The 16625-nt window shown below is 57.9% G+C and overlaps 2 protein-coding genes across 15 annotated transcripts in view; one reads left to right on the top strand and one right to left on the bottom strand.

The window, feature by feature from the left end:
* MYO9A (myosin IXA) overlaps positions 1 to 6766 on the top strand; it is a 188275-nt gene extending 181509 nt beyond the window's left edge. For 12 of the 14 annotated variants that reach the window (XM_067004001.1, XM_067004002.1, XM_067004004.1 and 9 more), the window contains 4 exons: positions 655 to 708; positions 3370 to 3572; positions 3772 to 3914; positions 4096 to 6766. In XM_067004001.1, the coding sequence (XP_066860102.1) occupies positions 655 to 708; positions 3370 to 3572; positions 3772 to 3914; positions 4096 to 4547 (852 nt within the window). In that variant the 3' untranslated portion in view covers positions 4548 to 6766. The remainder of the gene's footprint in view (positions 1 to 654; positions 709 to 3369; positions 3573 to 3771; positions 3915 to 4095) is intronic. The other 2 variants (XM_067004000.1, XM_067003999.1) reach the window with 1 other exon arrangement.
* A 471-nt stretch (positions 6767 to 7237) lies between these two features.
* Positions 7238 to 9791, bottom strand: NR2E3 (nuclear receptor subfamily 2 group E member 3). Its single transcript, XM_067004012.1, has 7 exons — positions 9734 to 9791; positions 9073 to 9421; positions 8608 to 8711; positions 8276 to 8530; positions 8016 to 8197; positions 7453 to 7865; positions 7238 to 7370 (listed from the first exon to the last, which is right to left on the bottom strand). The coding sequence occupies exons 1-7, from the start codon at positions 9789 to 9791 to the stop codon at positions 7238 to 7240; spliced, it is 1494 nt and encodes a 497-aa protein (XP_066860113.1).
* Between the last annotated feature and the right edge of the window lie 6834 nt (positions 9792 to 16625).

Below are 16625 nucleotides of genomic sequence, written 5' to 3'. Positions count from 1 at the left end.
ATCAGAGGCTCCTGGTTACATTTCAGGCTTTATTTTGCTCACTTGAACAATTGGGTCCTAAGTTGAATCAAGCCTTTGGTTGCCCTCTGCTTACAACCACCTTGCTGTCACCTCATGCACAAACACCAGGGAGACCTGGACCGAAGCAACCCATAACCACGGCCTTGCTTTGTCCTCTTTTTGGTGCAGACGAGCTCAATAATGCTATCCAAACCCAAACCGAGCTCCCCCAAGGCTCCTTCCTGAACCATCTCATCGAGCTTCCATGCTTCTGGGGTGAGCGACAGCGGGGTCTGGGTCCGTCTCGCCCCGGCACACCAGCGGGCTGCCGACACACGCTACGTTTGGCTTTTTGGCTGTGGGATCAGGACAGACTCGGCCTGGGTTTGTGCTACGGGGCCGAGCTGCCCGCTGTTGCCCTCGAGGCACTTCTGACCACAGGTGCTGCTTCTGGGACTAAGCCCAAGCAATTCCCAGAGTCATTTTGCCAAGCTTGGGGCTCGGCCGTGCGCTGGCGCAGATGCAGCAGAGAGCTGCCTCACTCGTCCCGGTTAAAAAAAAAAGACAAAAATGAACAAAAAATGGTTCTTTTGGAGGGCGATGGCATGTGCACTCTAACCTTCTGCTTTCCTTTTCATGTCCTCTCTAATCCAGAAACCCGTACTAATTGCAGTTAGATTTATGAGCATAACCCGCAGTTCAATCCCGGTATGTATTAACTGCACGGTGCTCTGTGCCAGCCGCGTCCCTCCATTGTGTGTGACCGCCGCTCATTCCAGTCCCGTGCCACCGGCCATTGTCCGTGACGTTCCCGTCTTGTCCCCGTGCAGGCGCCTCTCTCGGACCAGCTGGTTCCCACCCAGGAGCAGGAGCGGTCGCATCTGCCGGGCTCCCCTGAGGGCTGCCCTCGCCCCTGCATGCAGCTTCGTGAAAAGCAGCTTTTGCCCTCACATCTTGTTTTTCTTTAGTGTTTTTGTTTCTGTGCTTCTCTGACTTCAGCTTTCTTTGACTCTTCCCTTCCATCCACGATTTCTGCTCGGGATGCGTTTAGGCACCGTGCCATGAAGGCGTTGCGTTGGCTATGGTGGGTAAATCCCGCAGGCTGTGGGGAGGGCGAGGCATCCACCAAAAGGCTCTGGATGTGAGGCCAGCTGCACCCTGATGGCTGGGACAGCCCAGGATGAATCTGGGGACCTAGCAGCTCCTAATGTCCCCACCCCTCCCTCACCTCTCTATCCCAACATGAGCCACTGCAGCAATGCGCTCCTCAGTGAGACCATGATAGACATAGGATAGACACAGACCGCAAACACTGCCCTAGGATGACAGGGAAGCTTGTGGAGCTTTACACCACTTTCAGCCCATGATGCTTCTCCCCACCCTTCTGCATCCACAATTGTTTGGGGAAAAAGGAGACCTGGGTTTGAACCATGCCACCCTGGACACTGTTTTGCAAGCCCTCTGCTCAGGGGCTTTTGGAGCAAACACCAGTCTTAGCAGACACATTAAATAGACCAGAAAGTGGTGTGGCCTTCCTCATTTTAGCCCAGACAAGCGCTCGGCTGACGCAGCAAAGCCAGCAGCGGAGGCGCAAGCCCTTGTGCTGTGAGCAAACGCACATCCGAGCCGCCAGGAAATTTTCCACTCGTGGCAGCTGGGAGAGAAGAGGGCTTTGCTGAAAGCCCACGTGTACGTCGTCACCGCAGCATCCGCTCGCTGCTGACCACCCCGTAGGCAGGGAGGGCAATACACGAGGTGCTGGGGATCTTTGGGAGCTCAGGGGTTTTTGCTAATAGGATTCAGGTGGCTGTGCCTCAGCTCAGGAGCCCACGTGATGAGGTTGCCATCAGAGTAACGTTGCTCTGGGGCGCAGAAGCTTCTTTGCAGCTGGAGAAAGCTCTCCCAGGTGCGACACTGGGAGATGAAAGGGTAAAATGGAGCAAATCTCATGTCTCAGCACCAAGCAGCAGCATTTGTACGGGGTGGAGAACTTAACAGACACTGCAGATGGGAGAAATGCTCAGCATTGCCTCCCACACAAGCTGTGTCCCATTGACATCAGTATAGGGATGCTTTGTAGCTTGAAGAAAGATCCCTGCTCACATTTCTGATAGTTTTTTGCTTTCAAAGAAGAAAAAAAAAAGAGTCTCTTTTACTGTGTTCTGGGCATGTGGGTTATGAGAAAGACCAAGAGATGTCCCAGCTACAGTGCTTAGATAGCCTTATAGGAAGAGAAGATGCATTGCAATGAGCTTGTGAACAGGGCAGAGCACAGCAAGAACTAGAAGGGGGATCTGTATTCACCACCTAAGAAATAATATGATCGGTTGAAGGACGAGGGCAGCTTTTGAGTGGAGTGGAGGCAAGTGACGGGTTTTCCGCCTTGCACTGGTGTCCTAAGACCTGGTCATCTCAGGATCCTGAATTCGGATGATGGGTTGTGTTCAGTTACGACTCAGTCGTGATTAAAATCTTTCTAACGTGTGAGCCCCGGCAGCTACTCCACAGCATCCTTCGTATCAAAAAAACAGCATTTTCCTTTTACCCTGTGGAGCAAGTCTGTGGAGCTGTTCCTCCAAAGTTAAAGCAGAGTCCAGCTGCATGTGTAATATTCCTCCATCCATGATACCCTTATTTGAGACCATTTTCATAGTCAGAAGTTTTAATACTAGTAAAAATACATGATTCCTCAGGGCTCTTCAGCACAGGGGGGGCTGCTGGCACAGCTGCATTAAATCTTCCCTTAACTCCAGGTGGAAGTCAGTAGCTCTGGCACTGCTGCATTTGACAGGTGTCCTGCAGGGGCTTGTACTTTTGAAGGATGCTCACAGATGTTTCTCAACCATTCATTTTTGCTGCTCTCCAGCTGTTCCTCACCCAGTTTTCTCATGCAGCACTTCCTCCCATTTTCCACCTGGTTAGCAGACCCTCCTCTTCAACCTGCCGTCCCGTTGCACCATTGTGTTGAGTCTTGTGATACCTCCCTGCCAGGGAGGGTGAGCACCCCAAGAACAGGCAGTGTCCCCATGTGCATGCCCGCATTTCCTTCCATCCAAAGCCAACACCGTTGTTCACACCGCCCAGATTTGTAGAAGCAGCATGTGCTTGGCTTTTTTTGGGTCATGCGTAGCTGGTCAAGGTGCATTGGCTTCATCTCCACCTTCCCCAGTGCGTTGAGTGCTCCTGGTACATCTCCTAGCTGGGCATGAGATTTGAAGCCTCTGGGGTGCAAGTGGAGGCTGGGGCCATCTCCTCCACTCCTTGGGAGTGGAGCACTCAGGGGAGAAAGCTGGTGGCACCTGAGATGTCCTGCAGGCTTGCCAAATAATCCTGTTTGGGGTCTTGCTTGACACCAACATTTATCTCCAGGGCAAAGGACGCATACGGCGTGGCACCTACCCCAGCCCAACGTCTCCCGTCGCCGTACGCCTGCCCTCGGTGTCAGATGTCCCTGAGGAGACCATGAGCAGCGAGGAGGCCATGGAGATGGACGTCACGGAGCAGCAGCAAGCAGCCATGCAGCAGGAGGAGAGGGTGCTGACTGAGCAGATCGAAAGCCTGCAGAAGGAAAAGTGAGTCTGGCCTTCAGTTCAAGCCATGCTCGCTCCCACGCCTGATGCCTATAGGTTCAGTTTGGGCATGACTTGAGCGCGGTTGCATTCCAGGGTTGGTGTGCTGTTCCTGGGATGAGCTGGAGGACTTCTCCATGTCCCTCTTGTTTTCCTTCCCCCCTTTTTCAGTCCTGTTGGGTCACGGGATTGGTTTTCACAGGGAGGAGCTGACGTTTGAGATGCTGACGCTCGAGCCCCGTGCCTCTGATGATGAAACGCTCGAATCCGAAGCCTCCATCGGCACTGCTGACAGCTCTGAAAACCTAAACTTTGACTCTGAAGGAGCCATCTCCGATCGTTCGGGTGAGTAAAAGCCTCCCTGGAACTGTTTTTTTTTTTTTTTTGGTTAAGCCATTCCACAGTCAGCCTGCCTGCTCTGCACGTAGCAGCGTGGTTGGCGTTAGTGAGATGGGCGAGCAGTAACAAGGTGCCTGTCAAAGGCCAGATCCAGGCCATTAACCCTCCTGTGGTCCCTGTTCCTCAGAGCGAAGCGTAGCACTTAGCTCCCTGCGTCCCACCAAGGCAGAGGGGCACAGCCGGCTGCGAAGGCACCCCAGGACGCGGCCGGACGTGGTGGACACGGCGGATGCCTCCATCGTCTCCTCCTCCTCCTCCTCCCAGTCATCCACCTCCTGCTTACCCCACCTGCCTCGCAAGCGCTTCCAGATGTACTCCAAATCGCCCTTCTACCGAGCGGGGGGGTCAGGCGAACCCCCCGAGCCCACCTCGGGGCAACCCGACGACCGCCCCCAGTTCACCACCCGCGGGACCTTCAACCCAGAGAAGGGCAAGCAGAAACTGAAGAGTGTGAAGAACTCCCCCCCGAAAACCAAAGAGCCACCGGAGGGGGGCACGGGCCGCAAGAGAAACCCCGAGGCCGACCGGGCCGCCGGCCAGCAGCTCGTCCTCCTGGGGAACAATGAGTTCATGGTGTGAGGTGCGAGCCCCTGGCCCTGTGGCGAAGCCTCGAGCATCCCCTGTTGTCACCATCATTATCGTCACCATCTTCCTCACCAATTGCTTGGGCGCCAGCGCCAGAGGAAGACGAGCGCTCAATCCAGAAGGCTGGTGGGGACGGATTCAGCAGTGGCCTTAACGGTGTGGGGTTGGGAGCGGCCGGGGCAGGTGGCCTGGGGACAAGAGGGACAGAGGAGGGACAGAGGGATGTCGGTGGGGAAATGGAAAGCCCTGGGTCCCGTCTCGGGAAGGGCGCGTTGCTCTTTGTCCGGGCGACAGCGCTGCAGCCGAACCCTTGTGCCGGGCCGCCCGTGGACGGAGGTCCCATCATCAAGCGAGGAAGTAGGAATGCATAGAAAGCAAAGCCCAAAAGCCCACAGAGGCGCCTGCGTCCGGCCGCGCTGCCGGCAGGAGTGGGCTCTGAGACCCCTGCGCTGTAATCATGTCATTCAAGCAAAAGCCAAGTGCATGGAAAAGTGTTAAGGAAATCTGCCAAAAGTCATATTTTTTGTTTGTTTGTTTTTCAATGTGACCTAACCACCCTCCTCTTATTTTTTTGTTTTGTTTTGTTTTTTGAGACCATCAGTATTAAAAAAATGATAATAATAATCAAGGACTTACTTGAAGCTCTATCTGTTTATATTCTGGCTTACTGGAGTTTATTGTAAATATTTTTTTATAGTTTTTTTTTTTAACTATTTTTCCCCAGACAGGAGTTTTATTTTTCTGTGCCAGGGCAAGGGAAGTGATGGGCAAAGTGGGGTCACCACGGGCATCCCACTGTCCCTACCCGTCACCTGGCGCCAGCGCGCACGTCACTGCGCACATCGTCTTTGGCGAGAAATCCACCGGGCTGTAATTAGCGTCACTTGGAAGCAGTGCCCGCAATAGCGCTAATTATCAGTGCTCGCTAACAACCGGGGGCTTAATCCCTCCCGCACCAGCTCGGTTGCAGCCGGGGTGCTCGGAGATGCACCACGGTCGCTGGAAGAGAGGAGAGATTAGGAGCCCGGGGACGCTAATTGGATTAATAAATGCTGGATCTGCCCTTTCGCATAGGCTGCTTGTTCCGTGCGTGTGCGGGCTGAGGCTCAGCTCCTTTCCCTAAACACCAAGAAGAGGGAAAATACCAATAATTGCGTCTTCCTGGGTATTTTGCATTAGTTTGACTGGGGCTGGGGATGCTCGGCTCCTTCCAGTCTTGCTCCTGCCCTCGGCGCTCGCGGCATTGGTTCGGTCCTGCAGTGCAGCCCCCTCTTCCCAGCCCAAGTGCCAGTTATTTCAAGGGATGTTTTATTTATTTCTTTCATTTCTTTTTTTTTCTTTCCTTTTTTTTTTTTTTTAATTTGGAAAGGAGAAATGATTTAAGCTGCATGGGGGAAGAAAGAGTTGTCCCTGCTCTGCCTCCCCGCGTGGGAGCGGGAGGAATGAAACCCCCGTCGCTGGGCGAAATGGGCCGGGGCCCTGCTAGGACCGGAGTGGGGCGCGGTGGGAGGGCGGCGATGCTCACAAGGGCAGGAATTTACTGGGGAAAAGCCTGGAAACGGCGCGAGCACCCAGCAAGAGCCTGGTGCAGTCAGCGTTAGGTCCCCAGAAATCATGGAAAATTGGGTGTTTGAGCCGCTTCCCACCCGGCATGGATCCAGCGCCCAGCTGCTCCCCCTCAAGGGTAAATGGCCGTTTTTTGGGGGCAAAAGGTTAGGTTTTGAAGACGATCCGCTCCTCGTACCAAGTGAATGTACTTACTACTGGAAAGGACATGGGCTGCGTGTTGTTAATTATTATTTTTAACAGAAATTTTTTTAAGTAATTTATAAGTATGCTGAGTGTAAATTAAAAAGAAAAAAAACAAAGTATGTATTGTAAGAGGATATATTATCCTGTGTCATACTCGCTATAAATTTTACCTGTTAAAAAAAAAGAAAAAAAAAAAGAAATAAAAGCGTAATTATATAAAGGAGAATGATTTATCTCTCCCCCGGCACCGGGGAGGGGGGCAGCTGGCAAGCTGTCATGTCGCGTCCGCGGTTCTCTTTAATTTCTTAATTAATGTTGTTCCCTTCCCTTCTGCAATAAGGCCGTCATTCTGTATAAAGTGCAATTTTTGTGTAATATTTCTCCGACGTATACCGTGTGGCTGTACAAAGCGGCTTGGTGGCCGAGTGAACCCCTCGCTTATTAAAGAGCTGTAACGAGGAGCGCCTGGCACTGGGTGATGTCTTTGGTGCAGGGGGGATGCTTGGGGGGCTGACGCCGTGGGGACGTGCCCCAGAAAGGTGACATTTTCTCCCGTTGCCATGTCCTCGGGTGGGTTTTGCTTCTTGGCTTTCCGCTTGGTGCTGGAAATCTGTTTTTTCTGCTGGTTTTTCAACCGGCCACCCCAGCCTGGTGTCCCCTGTGTCCCCACTGCCAGACCCCAAACAAAGGGCAGGAGGAGACTGGCTGCAAAAGCCCTCTTTATTCTGAGTACAAAATGGGGGGTGGGCTGCGAGCCCCCCAGGGTTGGGAGCTGGTCCGCGAGGTGCATCCCATGGACCTGGCCGCCACCTCGGGCATGTTCAGGCCAGGATGAGGAGCCCCAGGGAGTGACAAGGGGACAAACAGCCCTGGGGTGTGATGGGGGGGTCCCGAAAGCCAACGAGCAATGGCCGGGTGGCGGCGGGGGGTGGTCAGTTCTTGAACATGTCGCAGAGCAGCTTCTCCATGGGGGTGTTGCCGATGGTGCGGCGGAAGAAGAGCAGCTCCACGCGCTCGGAGGAGAGGAAGCGCAGCGCCGGCAGGAGCAGCAGCAGCTTCCCGAACCTGAGGGACAGAGGGGATGGTGGTGGGTGGTGTCACCACCCCCAGTGTCCCTGGCACCTGCTGGGGATGGGGACGGCCATACCTGACGGGCTGCCCTGGGTAGTGGGAGCGGTTGTGCTGGCCCAGCATCACCTGCGACTGGTCCTGCAGGTTCTCTACCTGCTCAGGGTCCTTCAGGCCACGGGTCTCTGTGAGGACAGCAGGTGTTGGGGGGGGGGGGGTTTTGGGGACAGGCCATGGGGGACCCAGGCGTGTCCCCTCACCTGGCTTGAAGAGCACCACAGCCTTCATGCAGGCGAATTCGGTGGGGTCGACTGCCAGCGCCTTGAAGCGCCCGAGGGTCTCCTGCAGCACCCGGACATCCATGGTGGCAGGCAGCAGCTTGCCGGGGGATGGCTCGGGGACAGCCAGCAGTGGGCAGCTCTCCAGGGGCATGGACCACTGGATGGCGCAGAGCAGGAACAGCTCGCTCCATGCTTCCTCCAGCAGGATCACCTTGGGGGGTGACCAAAACCCTATCAACCCCCCTTGGAGCACCCGCAGGTGGGCAGAGGAACATCCCCCATGGCCAGGAAGGGACACCTCAGGGAGGCTCCAACCGTTCCCATCCCGCTGCCACCTTTCATGTATTGGGGTGGTCCCCACCTGGTCACGGAAGGGCAGGTTGGAGAAGACAGGCAGGTTCTTGGCCCACTTGACAGCCATGAAGAGGAGGCGTGCTGAGGTCTCATAGACGTTTTCGGGGCCAGCCGCCGGGTACGGCGCCACCTGGTACTCACCACCCGCCCGCTCGGGCTCGCCACCCGTCACATCCACCGTCTCATCGGCTGTGGGGATGGTGGCATGGTGTCACCCTGCCGTGGGGACGCAACCCCCGTGTCCCCCCACTGCCGGCAGCCACCCACCGTCCTCAGGCTCCAGCTTGGCGCAGGTCTCAGCCGTCATCAGGCTGGCCATGAAGCGGTGGTTGGTGGGCGGCGTGGGTGCGCGGGGGACGGTGGTGGCAGCAGCAGTGGCCCCGGGGCCACGCGGGGCTGGGCAGGGGACCGAGGGGACCTCGCGTGTGGCAGCCACATGCTCGGGGGGCAGCTCGGTGTCCAGCTCGATGCTGTCCAGCCGGATCTGGGCCGTGCTGCGGGGCTGACGCTCGTTCTGCACGGCTGGGGGGACACGGTGGCATCAACAACGGCCACCCCCCCATTGTCACCTCCCTCCCTGCCGCGTCCCCCGTGCTCACCATCCTTGTTCATGCCGGCTTGCAGGCACTTCTTGAGCCGGCAGGCCTGGCACTGGTTGCGGTGCGCCTTGTCCACCGGGCACAGCCCCGTCCCCGCCTGGCACCTGCGGGGAGAGGTGGCACCCGGCTGTGCCTGCAGGGGTGGCCCTGTCCCCCCCAGGGGTGTCCCATGCTGGGAGCGCTTTGTCCCTGCTGGGTGTCTTGTCCTCTGGGGGGTGGCCTCTACCCAGTGAACATTCTTGTCCCCATGGGTGTCCTGTCCCCCATGGGTGTCCTGTCCCAGTCAGCCTTGTCCCCTCTAGGTGCCCTGTGCCCTACAGGTGCCCTGTCCCAGTGAAAACCCTCCCTTGGTGGGTGTCCTACCCCAGTGAATGCCATGTCCCCATCTGTACCCCCAGTCTCTGTCCATCCCCACAGACCCCTGCCCGCTGGCTGTCCCCCGGTCCCCGTCCCCCCGCTGCCCACCTGTAGATGAGCTTCCTGCGGACGCTGCGCTTGAAGAAGCCGCTGCAGCCGTTGCAGGCGTAGATGCCGTAGTGCTTCCCGCTGCTGGTGTCCCCGCACACCTTGCACAGCAGCACAGGGCTCAGTGCCTTGCCGGGGGCCGGGCTCAGCCCTGCAGGAGCAGAGCCACAATGCTTGGGGTGACTGGGGGCACCCCCGTGTCCCTTGTCCCCCTCCACCATTCCCCACTGTCCCCAGCACCCAGGTGATGCGGTCACTCCCACCTCCACAGGTCCAGCCCGGGGGACCTCAGATGTCCCAGAGGGCAGGAACAGGGACTCCACAGGGCTCAGCATCTCCCCGGGATGCCCTGTGATGAGCTCTCACAGGACTTTTAAATGGGGAAGGAACGGTGTTCCTAGGGCTGGGGACACTGGGTGTCCCAGCAAGGGGCTGTGCTCGGGGACCACAGGCAATCCAGAGAAGGGGCACAGCAGGGGGCTGCAGGGACCCTGACAGGAGACCGGGGACTATCCAGAAGAAGGACGGGGGACCCTGGGCATCGCGGAGAAGGACCATCACTGGGGACCCCAGGCATCCCTGAGAAGGACCACGGTGGAGGACCCCGAGCATCCCGAAGGACAGCGGTGGCAGACCCGTGCAGCGGGGCACTGGCTCTTACCCGAGGGGCTGTCCTCCAGCCCGGCGCTCACCACCGACCCCTCCGGCGACGCAGCCATGCCGGGCTGTCCCCGTCCCTGTCCCCGCCGCGGGGCTGCTCCCACCGCCAGGCAGCTCTGCGGGCTGGGGGCCGTGGCCGTGCTCTCTTCAAGGCAGATTAGCGCCGGGCGCTGTGTAAGCAGCCGCCTGTTTGTCACCGTCTTAATCTTTAGTGTCTGCGCGGGGGGGGGCGATCAATCAGCCACGCAATGAAGAATTAAAAAGGTGCTGAGCCCCAGCCCGGCCGCCTCCCTGTAACCCTAAACCCCGCGACACCAAAGCCACCAAAGCCACCTGTGGCGGGACATGGGGCAGGGGGGGGGGGGCACTGCCATGCAGCCGCCCCCAAAAGTGGAGGGCTGAGATTGCGGGAGGGAGGTTGGGGTGGGGGGGGTGTCCTGGCCCCCCCCATCCATGCTGCGCCCACCAGGCCCTGTAAGCGCATAAGCCCCTTGCTAAGGAGTTTAGAGGGGAATAACAACAAAAAAAAGGTAATTACGGGGGGGGGGGGGGGGGGGGGCGACACTCCCCCCTTCCCTGCTCCCAAGCAATTAATTACAAGCCCTGATCGAGGGAGATGATTGAAGCCCCCCCCCCACACACACACCCCAAGCAGCTTATTGCTGGTGCGTGGGGCTGTGCCCCACATCCATGTCCCCGATTCCCCCCCTCCTTGAGGCCAGCAGCCTTGGTGTCCCCCCCGGGGGGGCTCCCGGGGCTTTGGGCCGCGGCTGCTGACGCGGCAGCGCGGGGGCCAGGTGGCCCCGGGGTTATGCAACGGCCGCTAAACCCTTGCCGTGACAGGGCAGCACAATTTGGGATTTGAGGGCTTTAGGTGCTAAAACCCCCCCGTGGCCACTGGAGATGGGATGGGGGGGGTGGCGTTGGGGGGGACTGGGACGGGATGGGATGGGATGGGATGGGATGAGGACTGAATGGAATGGGATGGGATTGGGATGGGGTGGGATTGGGATAGGGTGGGATGAGGGTTGAATGGGAATGGGGATGGGGAGGGGATGGGATGGGATGAGGATTGAATGGGAATGTGGATGGGATGGGATAGGATGGGCTTGGGATGAGGAGGGAATGGGATGCGATGGGATGGGGATGGGATGGGATTGGGACGAGGAGGGGATGCGATGGGATGAAGAGGGGATGGGATGGGATTGGGATGAGGATGAGGATGGGATGGGATGGGATGGGATGGGATTGGGATGAGGATGAGGATGGGATGGGATGGGATGGGATGAGGATGAGGATGGGATGGGATGGGATGGAGATGGGGATGGGGATGGGGAATGGGATGGGGTTGGATGTGGTGCTTAGGGACATGTTCTACTGGGTAATATTGGTGGTAGGGGGATGTTTGGACCAGATGATCTTGAAGGTTCTTTTCCAACCTTAATGATTCTATGTGTGTGGGGGGGGAAACGGCATAAAGGGGCACCCCCATGGCGGTGGGGCTTTCAGCCCCGTGCGGATGGCAATAGGCACTGACTCGGCTAATTTGTCGCCCCACCGCACTCTGCTCTGTGCCGCCGGTAAAAAGCCAGCTCCGGAGCCAGGATTTGGGAGGGGGATTAGCCCCAGCAGCCATCTGCTGCCGGCCAATAATCATCACACCGAGGAAATCCAATAATTACAAAAATATTGCTCCCACCCCCGCTTTTGCCCTTGCACCCATCTGTGGGTCCCCCACCCATGGGTTCCCACTGCAGTGTCCCCACCAGCACCCCATTGGGGCAGCGGGGCCAGTCAGGGACCTGGCGGTGCCTGATGCCACCGCCGAGGGGCTGCCAGTGGCCCCAGTGCTGGGGTCCCCACGTGAAGGAGCAAACGTTAAAGCCCGTGACCCAGCTCCGTGACAGATGCCGCGGGATTACCCAGCCTAAAACCTTGGGATCGCCCCCCCCCCCTTCTCCCCAGCATTTAATTACTAATTTACTAATTACCCCTAGATACTGCTGGCGGTCTTGAGACCCGTGCCCTAATCCCAGCAGCCATGGGGAGCACACGGATGTTCTCCAGTCAGGGGATGGCTCAGCTGGGGACATTGGAAGCCCTGCTCCTTCTGGTGGTTGCAGGAGATGGTGGGGATCTGAAGGGGGTGGTGGGGACCCAGGGGACAAGGTGGGGACCAGGAGTGGGTGATGGGGGCCAGAAGGGATCAATGGTGGAGACCAAGAGGAGACGATGAGGACTGGGGGGGGGAGTGATGAGGACAAGGAGGAGGTGACAGGGACCAAGAGGAGGTGATGGGGACCAGAAGGGGATGATGGGGCCTGGGAGCTGGTGGTAGCGACCAGGAGGGGACAACAAGGCTCAGGCAGGGGTGATGGTGACCAGAAGGGCCTGATGGAGACCACAGAGAGATGGTGAAGCACAGCTGGAGACAGTGGGGACCAGAAGGGGATGGTGGGGACCAGGAGGCGATAACAGAGCCCAAAAGGGCACAACAAGGATCGGGGGGCAGGTGATGATGACCAGAAAGGCCTGACTGGCTCTGGGAGGGGATGAGGGGATCAGGAGGGGTCAACAGAAACCTGGAGGATTTTATAGTGACCAGAAGATGATGATGGAGCATGGGAGAGGATGGTGGGGACTAGGAGGTGACAACAGGGACTGGGGGGGGACAATGGGAACCAGGAGGAGTTGACAAAGATCAGGAGGAGGCAGTGAGGTGCAGGAGGGCATGGTGCGGACCACGATGGGATGATGGGGACCAGGAGCTGGTGGTGGGGATCAGGAGGGGACAAAAGCAACCAGAAGAAAACAAGAAGTTCTAGAAGGGGACAAGAGGGATGTGGGACTCTGCCGGCCTGGCGCAGCCCCTGGTGGCACCAGTGGTAGCTGTGATGGGTTAACGCAGACACCGGCACTCAGCCGTGTCGAGGCCAGGCTCCGGTTTCACCCATCATTAGCTCTCCTTTACCGGAGGCTCCTTTTCCCTTTGTGCCCTTGCTGTGACAAATGACGCCGGGTGGCAGCGGGCAGGGGGTGGTGACAGCTCCCAGGTCACCCACGCCGATCCTTGCCAAAGCCTTTGCTGACCCCCAGCTAAAACTTTAATGTGGCTCCAGGGTTGACCCGGCCGTGAAACCAGGCCCCAGGGGCAAGTGTCTCCCTGGGGACATTCTGGTGGCCATAGGCGGGTGGCAGCACCACCCCAGTGGCATTGGGCTCAGGTCCATCATTGAGGGCATCTTGCGACAACTTCACGGTCACCCAAGGAGTTTGCTGAAGAAATGTCCCACTGGGGGGGACGCCCCTGGGAGGGCCCCGTGTCACCAGGATGGGGCGGGTTCGTTGGCAGTGGTGGGGCCGGTCGGGACAGTCTGGGCACATTCCTGGGCACGGGCACTGCCAGCAAGTCGGGGTCCTGCGGCTTGGGGACCGCAGCAGAACCAGGGGACAACGGAGGCGATCCCAAGGTAAGGGTGGCGAGGGGGGGCACAGGCGAAGCCACGTCCCCAGTGATGGCACAGTGCCCGAGGCCAGGGCTCAGTGCTCAGTGACGTGGCACCACCGAAGACTTGGGGACACCACTGTCCCCAAGCTGGGGCTGGCACAGCACCATGGCCCCCACCATGTCTGTCCTTGCAGATGAACCTCCTGGCACAGGTAGCTGGGGAGCCACCAAGGAGGCCACCGCATCCCGTCCCCATGGTGTCACCCTGGGGTCCTGACACCCTGCACCATCTGCATTGAGTTTGGGGGCAAGGGACCGTGGGTGCATGGGGAGGGTGTTGAGGATGAGGTGGGTGCCACAAGGGATGGGTGCCACCAGGATTTGTGACACCAGGGTAGCTCTGGTCCAACTCTCTCCCCCCAGGTGAGCTCCATGCTGCAGATCCTGCAGAACAAGGTCCCACCATTCCTCGAGCCCTGGCACTGGCTGCGCTCCTGGGTGCGGCAGGTTCGGGTGGCACTGCTCAGGTTGGGGGGGGGGGGGGGGGGGGGGGGGGGGTGGTTGACATCAAGGGACACACGTTGGTGACGCTGCCCCAAATTTGTCTGCATCTGGGGCAGGTTGGGTCCCAGTGCCACCGGGGTGACCGTGAGTATTTGTCCTTCCAGGTGAGCAGCTCCAAGCAGGTAAGTGCCAGTGTCCCCCCTGCGTTCCACACCACCCATCCCATCACATAACAGGGCAAAACTGGCTTTTACTCAGCACCCATGGGTGCTCTGGACCTAGTCTACTTGTGCTAGCTGGAGATGACTTCCAAATCCTTTTCCTGGTCCATGGAAACCCAAAACCACTGTGGGATGAGGACAAGCCAGTGGGACAGTGCTCCACCCACAGCACCTGGCTGGAGGTGACACATGGTGGTGTCCCCAGGCAGTGGCAGGAGTGGCGAGCACGGCGGCATTCTTCCTCTGTGAGGGGCTGCTCAGTCAACACTTTGATGTTGTGCCCAACGGGGTGGTGGAGCCTCAGCCTGGGGACCTCTTTCTCTTCCCACTGGCCTCGGGTGGCCCTGGCTGGTGGGGTGCCCATGCCGGTGTCTATTGTGGCAACGGGGAGATCATCCACCTGGAAGGTGAGTGGCAGGGGGAGCATCCCTGCACAAGGGACATGGGGCATAGCATCTCCTCCTTGGTGACCTCAACCCTCCTTGGGGACCTCAACCCTACTCAGTGACCTCAACCTTCCTTGGGAACCCAACCCTCTTGGTGTCCCCAGCCCCCCCCCCTACCTGGGGACCCTAATGCCCTTGGTGCCCCCCAAACCTGTTTGATAGCCCCAACTCTGCTTGGGGACCTAACCCTCTTGGTGTCCCCAACCCTCTTTGATAACCCCAACCCTCCTTGTGGACATCAACCCTCCTGGGGACCCAACCCTCCTTGGGCACCTCAACCTTATTTGGAGACCAAACCCTCCTGGTGACCTCAACCCTCTTCAATGACCCTAATCCTCCTTGGGCACCTCAACCCTCTCTGATGACTCCCAGCTCTCCTTGGGCACCTCAACCCTTTTTGATGACCCCAAACCTCCTTGGGGACATCAATCCTGTTTGGGGACCCAACCTCCTGGTGACCCCAATGCTTCTTGGTGACCCCAACCTTCCCTGGGGGACATCACCTCCACCCCACAGGTGCCTTGGGAACGTCCCCAACAGGGATCGTGGCCAAGCACAGTAAGAGCCACCTCCTGCGGACACGGGGCCCTGCCAAGGTGCTGCGGATGAAGCAGGGGCTGGATGTGGCCACCCTGCAGCAGCGGGTCCAGGCAGCCATGGACATGGTGCTGGAGTATGATGCTGTCACTTGCAACTGTGTCCACTTCGCTCTTGCCCTGCTCGGGCTGGGCCAGCTCGCTGGGGACATGGTGGGTGCCATCATCCCAAAGCCTACGGGACCACAATACCCACCCCGGCTGAGTGTCACTGGAGCTGTCTTCTCTCCTAGATGTCCCTAGAGCTGCAGTGAAGAAGGTGGTGATGCGACCTGGGAAGCACACAGGGCTGGAGCATCCTTTCTGGGCCACCAGCGGGATGTGGGATAAAGGCTGGAGGGTGTGGGGTATGGGATGTGGGGTGCAGGCCAAGGATGTGAGCTGGGGGATGCAGGGTGCAGGTGGGATGCAGGCTTTGTGGTGTGGGATGCGGGACATTGGATGCAAGGTGTGGGATGCAGGGTGTGGATGTGGGGTGCAGGATTGGGTGCAGGGTGTGGATGTGGGTGCTGGCATGTGCCCACAGCTTTTCAATAAAAGGTTGCATGTGAAAGCCCACACTACTGCAGCATGAGGACACCACAGCAACTTGTCTGTCATGGGGACAAATGCTGGCTTTAAGCCCCTCGGCCACCGCCTGCCCCAGCAGGAGATGCCCAGCACCAGCATTGGCTTTTCCACTTTTGCTTTCCCTTCTGAGGAGCCCAACGCCACCACCCCTTCCTGCCTTCCAAGAAGAGAGTGGCTGCTTCCTGGTGTCCCCTGCAGATAAACTCACCTCTGCCCTTCAGATTGCTGCCTCTTGCCTGGAGGAGAGAGGGTAGAGGAGCCCCGATGTCATGGTTTGTTCCCAGTCCCCCCAGCTCCTTGTGCACTCCCCGCCTCCTCACTCACAGAGCAGCAGAAGAAGCAGAAATGTCCTCAGCTCTGTGTGCACTGCTCTGCAGCAACCGAACTACCAGTGTGTTTCTACCACTATTTTCATCAAAAATCCCAAACACAGCATCATACCAGCCTCTACAAAGAAAATTAACTGTCTCCCAGCCAAAACCATGACAATATCCACCCTTTATTCCATACCACTTACACCATGCTCAGGTCCCACGCTTTCTAAGACATTCTTATTAACCACCACCCTTTGATCAATACACAAAGATAATTGCCATAGTCTATGGACCACCCCTGCCGAATGTCCATAAAATGTCTGTTGAGTTCTTTTAGTCCATGATTAGCTTCTATCTGTTACGGCAGTCACTCGGGACAGGAGGGGCGGTGTGTTGCATGGAGCTATTGGATGCCAAAGCCATCTCAGGTCAGGTCACTGCTGTTCTTGCACTGCTTCTTGTGAGGCCCATCCACCTCAGTCCTATAGTCCTGATACAGGACTTCCTATAACACGCAACTCAGATCATGGGTTACAACAATTTAAAGGCATTTCCATTACAGTCTCCACCCCTTGCTCTTTTGGACCAGGCCATAGGGTTTAACATTGCAATTAACTCCAACCCTTGTCCCTGCTCCAGCCTGGGATTTTCCTTTGGCCACAGTCCCTTAGGGGTGTACCTGTTCTGGTGTGGCCTTATCCATGAGCCACAGTCCCTTAGAGGTCTACTTGCTGTGTCATGGACTAATCCACGGCTGAAGATGCTTCAAGGTCTACCTGTCCTGGTGTGGAATT

Source organism: Anser cygnoides, chromosome 11, assembly GCF_040182565.1.
Source record: "Anser cygnoides isolate HZ-2024a breed goose chromosome 11, Taihu_goose_T2T_genome, whole genome shotgun sequence".
Taxonomy (NCBI): domain Eukaryota; kingdom Metazoa; phylum Chordata; class Aves; order Anseriformes; family Anatidae; genus Anser; species Anser cygnoides.
Note: the sequence above shows the minus strand (reverse complement) of the source record. Positions and strands in the feature narration are given on the sequence as shown.